The sequence below is a fragment of the Lupinus angustifolius genome, chromosome LG16 (assembly GCF_001865875.1).
Source record: "Lupinus angustifolius cultivar Tanjil chromosome LG16, LupAngTanjil_v1.0, whole genome shotgun sequence".
Taxonomy (NCBI): domain Eukaryota; kingdom Viridiplantae; phylum Streptophyta; class Magnoliopsida; order Fabales; family Fabaceae; genus Lupinus; species Lupinus angustifolius.
The window spans coordinates 7072109-7079751 of NC_032024.1; the positions used below are offsets into that span (position 1 = coordinate 7072109).

General features: G+C 35.8%; 1 protein-coding gene across 1 annotated transcript; it reads left to right on the top strand.

The window, feature by feature from the left end:
- On the top strand, nucleotides 1458–3676 carry LOC109328908 (expansin-A13-like). The gene is made up of 2 exons (XM_019562549.1): nucleotides 1458–2128; nucleotides 3171–3676. Exons 1-2 carry the CDS (start codon nucleotides 1488–1490, stop codon nucleotides 3478–3480), a joined length of 951 nt encoding a protein of 316 aa, XP_019418094.1. The 5' UTR covers nucleotides 1458–1487; the 3' UTR covers nucleotides 3481–3676.

A 7643-nucleotide genomic window follows, 5' to 3' on the forward strand; every position in this document is an offset into this window, starting at 1 on the left:
TAGACATTGTCTTCTACATATTGCCGAATGAAACCACAAACTTGTTGATGTTGAAAACTCCAATCTTCGTCAGACTTGGACTCTGGCTTCTCAGTAGCAAACACATGAATATGCAAATTCTTCACAAATAATAAATCTTTCAGTTTTCCTTTCCACAAGTGATAGTTAGTGTCATTCAAATATATCATTCTATGTGTATTGCCTCCATCATTCAAGCAAGTCAAATAACCTCAAACCCCAAAGAGCTCTGATGGTACTCTAATGGGAAATTGAACATAATAACAATGTAAACTCTAATAGAGTATATGCAGCGGATAATAATTTCCCCAATTTGCTAGAATCTATAAGGAGCAATATCAAATAATGCAGTAACACATAAGGGACACCAAAATTTTAACGTGGAAAACCTTCCCAAAGTGAGAAGTAAAAACCACGGGCACAAGCCAGTCAATCAAGCTCCACTACAATCAAAATAGGAATATAAGAGTGTTTCCAAATTACAACATAAAAACATGCTCAACAATACGGCATACAACAGAGCAACAAGCTTGAAAATGAGAATAAGAAAACCAGCAAAAACTAGAAAAATAGCTGCTGTAACAGCTCGATTTCTACCACCTCGGAATGAAGAACTATAAGCTGTGAACCTGCTGTCCAAATTTCAGCCCGATCCAACGGTGAACGAAGGCACAGTCGCGAATTTCCCACGACTGCTCGGAGTTCCTGCGGGTTGAGTTTTCTTATATTTTCTCACACTTTTCAATTGCCTCTTTTTGCCTAAATTGCCTTGACTCCATTGCCACATCTGACCCCTATCTATTAGATCAAGTAGGACAAGTAGGTTTTATCCAACTGGGTTTTTCTCCACAAAGGAAGGGAGCCCAAGCCCAACATTATTTTCTATACCTTTTATACCCACAAATTAACAAGTTATAGGAGAATCATTTCCCTCTTTTAATACATGAAGATCATCATTATAACAAAAAAGTGTGAAAAATAAGATATTCAGTTCAACCTCCAAATTTGTATATAAAAAATACCATTGAAAAAAATGGACATTACAATACTGAAAAACTAAAAACAATGGATATGGAAAAAAAACATTAGGATACTAGCAAGTTCTTAAAACAACATCACACTTTTATAATCACGTGATGCATTTACCCTTGAATATGAGAAATTAATATATTCTCATACAAATCATCCTACACATAAGAAAATAATATTTTATTTATTAATAATTAATTTATAAGTCATGGGTCACTTATATTTTATTTATTAATAATTAATTTATAAGCCACATGAGTCACTTATAAGTAGAAGAATTTATTAGAAAATTTAGTATCTAAATTTATATCATTACTTCATATATAAATAAATAAAAAATAGCAACTTGCAATGCTAAAATACACCACCAAAATTAAGCAGCAGTAATTTTGAGACAGTTGCAGTTCCTAGAATAATAATATTACTACATGAGAACATGAATGGAGAATTGGAGATGTGGAGTCAGTGATTTGCATCTACCACTGTTCAGTGTTCACTACATCTTCTCTCTCTATCTTCACACACTCAAACTCATTACACAAAAAAAAATGTCATATACTATATTAATCTTCATCATCACACTATTCTCCACACTCATTTCACCAACCACCTCTCTCTACTCTTCCCCATCTCCTCCCGCCGCCCCATTTTCCTCCTCCTCCTCCGCCCCACTCCCCTCTCCCACCACTGAATGGCTCTCCGCCCACGCCACCTACTACACTCCCGCCGACCCCATCCCCACCCTCGGCGGCGCGTGCGGCTACGGCGACCTCCTCAAACAAGGCTACGGCAAGGCTTCCGTGAGCCTCAGTGAGGCCCTCTTCCAACGCGGCCAGATCTGCGGCGCGTGCTTTGAGCTGCGGTGTGCTGAGGAGGAGACCAGTTTCGACCGACGGTGGTGCATCCCAGGCACCTCCGTCGTTGTAACTGGTACTAATTTCTGCGCACCGAATTATGGCCTTGACGCTGAGAGTGGTGGTGGGAAGTGTAACGAACCGAAGCAACACTTTGTGGTTCCCATTGAAACGTTTGAGAAGATTGCAATCTGGAATGCTGGTAATATGGCCGTACAGTATCGCAGGTACTATATTTTCATTTGCTCTATCTTTCTTTTTTTCCCTTTTCATTGTGAAAAGGTTTCTCTAGTAGTTCAACTTTTGTATGTTATATGATTTCAGCCAATGATTTTAAAGCTAAAGTTAATTGGTTTAATCTATTAAATTATGAAGCAATCATGTTTTTTATAATCTAAAATCATCTTTAGTGAATGGCTTTTTGCAAGACTAAACAAGCCGTTAATGACAGTTCAATGACCTCAATCATAAATTTAAATAGGAAAAAATGATGAGTTAGATACACTGTTATCATATCATTTATCATTTATATTTAATTATTATTGACTTAAAAAAGTAATATAAATAAATGGTAAATGACGTAGTAACTGTGTGTAAATGTTTATACTAATATTGCATACACTCAAATTTAAATGCTAAACAATTGAAAGATGATCTAATGCACCAGACTCACATGAAGATAAGTAAATAAGCATAGCAATATATGAGCTAAAAAAAGGTTTTTCGGATTTGAACATATGATAACCATTGCTTCAAGATTCACTCTCTCTAAACTATAAGTTCAGATTTTTTATTGAATATAGATTAGAATGTCATGCTACACAGGGGCAATTAGAACTACAGTATAATGCTCACCTTATTGTTAGTCGATAAGACATTAATACATGAATCATAATATCACATTAGATCTTTAACCTTTTCACCATATGATGTTAGTTTTTAAGTTCACATAACCCTTATCATGTTAGTCTGATTTTTCCTTATCATTATAGTCTCTAACAAAATTAACTTATAAACTACTAAAGTGAGAATGGGAGATAATTTCATAAAACTGAGTTGCATATTCAATCTTAATTAAAACTTGTCTATAAATAAACATCATATGTGTTTCATCCAAATTGCTAATCTTATAATCCATGGTAAATCCCTCAACAAAATTAAAGCTCTAAATTTATCACATGCTATTATTTTGATGTTATACTCTGTTTGGTTGAATAAAACTTTATCGAATCTTTATGATATTTATGTTGTATAATCTGTTCGGAGCAGGGTAAAGTGCAGAAGGGATGGAGGAATCCGATATACGATAACTGGTTCCGGCATCTTCATTTCTGTGCTAATTAGCAATGTGGGTGGCATTGGAGACATTGTTGGTGTGAAGGTTAAGGGTTCAAGAACTGGTTGGCTTCCTTTGGGTCGAAATTGGGGACAAAATTGGCATGTAAGTGCATTACTACAGAATCAACCTCTTTCATTTGAGGTTACTAGTAGTGATGGGATAACAGTTACATCTTACAATGTTGCTCCTAAGGATTGGAGCTTTGGCCAAACCTTTGAAGGCAAGCAATTTGAGTCTTGAAAAGTTTTGTCCTAATTGGGATGTTTTAGATATAATATAACTAGTAGGTTTTTTATACTGTACAATTTATTATATTGGGTTCTTGTACAAAAACGTTTATGTCCATCTTTAGCATAATTCTGTGAGATGTGTTGGAAATAAGTCTCACATTATCTGTCTCAGTCTCCTTGGTATGATTTGAATATCTGTTGGACTAATCCTCTCATTGTTCAATTGGTTTTGGGATGAAACCTTAGCAAGACGAGAGGATCCTGATTTATTTTGACAATGAATGCTTGTATTGGTGATTGTGAAAGATGAAGAGTGACATGATTATCAAGCTAGAATTATCGTCTTAAGATTTTAGTTCAAAATATGACATATTACTTGTAGCTCTTTATTATTCTCATACCCTGATAATAATGACCAACCAGTGGTTGGAGGTTCCTGGTCGTGAACAAGGTCCAACAATTTGCTTCATCAGGGCATATTCTTCTTATCAAGATTAGTTGATTATAGCCCACAAGCTGGTATGTGAAGGTTAAGTATGTGAAGTTGGAAAAAGATTGATTTTTTGGGATAAATCAGAAGTTCTTTAAGATGATTTGATGAGGACCAGAAAGCACATTGAATTCTGAGAAAGATAATGCTAACAAGAAAAGAGAAAAAGAAAACATGAAAGGAGCAAAGTATTTGGCACTGTAACATCAAATTACAATCGTTTTCTTAGACATTGTTTCTTACCTATGATTCCACTGCAACATAATGGTTACAACTTACAACCCTGTCAGAAAACAATTATGTGGCTATAGTTATTGTTCTACCTTTTCATTGTTATTTAGATCAACTATTTATCATGGTAATAAGACAAACGGCAGTTATAAAATTAATGATCCGTTTTATTTTCATGGCTCTTGCACATAAATACCAACATGAGATAATCTCTCAATTGTTTTTTATTTGGTCTTACCATTAATATTCGATGAGAACTAGCAGTTTTATGACCAACTCACATGGCTGAGGCATTGGGCTTAGCCAAATTAGTTGAATAAAAAATTAAAGACTTCAAACTTGCCTTTCTCTAAGCAGTTTCGTCCACCCAACCACACTCCCTACTCGAGACCACAAACTTTACAAGCTCGAACACATCCAAACTCTACCTCTCCACCTACTTTGCCTTTTCGTCGGCTCACAATTGCCCAAATGCAAGAGCGACGTTCTCAAGGCTTGTATATAATTGCGATGAGAAATTTTATGCGGGGCACCATTGTCAAGAAAAAAAATTCTTACTACAACTGGTGAATGGCTTCCCTACTGAACCTGAGGACCATTTATCGTCCACGGATGAAGATGTCATGCTACCTCCACAAGAGCTTATTCACTTTCAACTTTCCGAACAAGATCTTGAAGGCCAACCATCTCCAAAAACATTAAGGTTTATTGGTACGATTTCTAGGCATCCAATCATTGTTTTGGTTGATACTGGTAGTTCACACAATGTTCTACAACCTAGGTTAGCCCACTATTTGCAATTGGAAATTTCACCAACACCACAATTTCATGTGATGGTGCACACATATATTGTAAGGGGTTATGTTCAAATACCCCTATTGTGCTACATAATCAGCTTTTTAATATTCCCTTTTACTTACTTCCTATTAAGGGGCAGATGTAGTATTGGGTATTGAGTGGTTGCGGACATTAGGCCCTGTAACATCAGACTTTGTTGTTCCTTCTATGTCTTTCAAAGTTGGTAAGAATACCATTACCCTCCAAGGTGACAAAGATCCCTCTTGTGAATCCTCTACACTCCACCAACTAAACCGACTCATTCATACTGACTCAATTGCCTCTTTCCATACTATTACATTCCTCCCACTGGCCACTACAACAACTCCAGAAACCATTACCCAATAGATCACCCAACCAAAAATCCACACTCTCTTAGCCAAACTTAACCACCTATTCCACTCACCACAAGGCCTACCCCTAAACCGCCCACATAACCATCACATTCCTCTTCTTCCAAACTCTTCCCCAGTTTTAGTCAAACTCTATAGATACTCACACTATCAAAAACATGCAATGACCAAAATGATCCAAGACATGCTCAATGAGGGTTATTGCACCTAGTACAAATCCATTTTCTTCTCTCGTTCTCCTAGTCAAGAAGAAGGATGGCACATGGCAATTTTGCATTGACTATCACACACTTAATGTCATTACTATTCGGGATCGGTTCTCTATTCCCACAATTGATGAACTAATGGATGAATTACAAGTTGCCAATATATTTCCAAAAATTGACTTAAGGTCTAGATATCATCAAATTCGTGTGCACACTACAGATACACACAAAACTACGTTCAGAACCTTCGACGACCGTTATGAATTCTTAGTCCCGTCGTTCAGGCTTACTAATGCGCCTTCAAGTTTTCAGGCAACAATGAACGATCTACTCCGGCCTCAATTACGTTAGTTTGTATTTTTATTTTTTGATGATATCTTAATTTACTGTGAGTTTTTGAACGACCACCTAGTTCAGTTGCATACTATTTTGGACTTGTTGGTTTCTAATCATTTTATGCAAAGTTGTCGAATTGCATTTTTAGCGTTGCGTCAATTAGTTATCTAGGCCACATTATTTTATCCAACGGAGTTCAACCAGACCCAGACAAAATTCAGGCCATGGTTGATTGGCCCAAGCCCCGCTCTCTCACGACTCTTAGGAGTTTCATGGGCTTCACGAGGTTTTATCAAAAAATCGCCAAGCAATGTGCCTCTTTGGCCGCTGATGAGCAATATATTACACACTATTGATAACCTTAATTTAGCATGATTGATGATTCTTGGTGCCTAATTCATTTTTTTGAACATGGTTTATTGTTTTAGACTTTATTGGACTAATATTCCTAAAATGAGTTAATTTGAGATTATTTAGCCTGATTAAATCTATTACCATTTTCAGATCACATTTGGCACCAATGGCATTTTGGGCATTATGGAAGTCGAGGATATGTGTTGAAATGAAGATTGTATTTTTATTTTAGAAGTTGTTTTATTGTAATTTAGCTTTGGGCCCATTCTTTAGGCCCAATTCGGTTTTATGTGTGTTGGAGGAGTTAAATTCGGATTCCCCACTCCAAACACACACACTTTACTTTTCCTCACTTTGAACATAAACATATTTTCATTTTTTCCTATTTTGCTCTGCTAGGGTTTCACTTCTTCTTCATTTTTCATTTTCGATTTGTTCTTCCATTGCCATGGAAGGCTAAATTTATAGACTAAGTTCCTTTGGTAATGTATCACAACTCTTGAGGTTTTGTCATTAATGCATTTTCGGTTTCTTAATTGTTGATTTCTTCTATCTTATTTCTGAATATGACTTGCTTAATTCTATTGCTTAGAAACTGCTTGGTTGAGTTTATCTTTGCTTAGTTGATTTACTCTCTCTAGTGCATGAATGCTTAGTTCGTGTGGATTTGTTAATCGTTTCATGCTTATACTGATTTCGCCTAATTAGAGGTTTAGGTTCTGGAACTTTGAATTGATTATCGCTTAGTTAATTGATTATCAGCAAATTCGGAAGTTCATGGCGAAAATAATCTTTTGAAACCGAAGATTGAGTTGTGAATAAACGAACTAAAGGGATTTAACCATTTTATCATATTGTTATTTCCTAATTCTGAATTTGCTTATTGTTCATACTAATCCAACAACAAAACCCCCCTTTGTGTGTGTGAGTATAAGGTGTTTTAATCTTTGTTTGAAAGATAATTCTTGGGAAATGACATAGGAGTTACTTCCTAGTACTACAGTTCTTAATTGTTATATTATTTGCATCAGGTAGGCCTCAATCAAATTTGGCACTGCTGCCGTGGATTATCGGTTCTTGTCAAAGGTTCTTAGTATAGTTTAGTGTGTGTCTTAGAATAACCATTCTGTTTGGGTTTCAAAATCTGCCTATAACATTCACTGTTTGTTGTTTGCTGTCTTGTTTAGCTATTTGTCTGTTGGTTGATTCAAGTGTATGTTGGTTAATATAGATGTGGTTTGAATTTTTGCATAAACTTTGTTTCCACACTTCTTTCATCATATATTGAATACTGGATGCATCATACTCAATCACTTTGCTGCTGGTTGTGAGATACAAACAAGTAGTGACTAGTTTTATTGTTGAT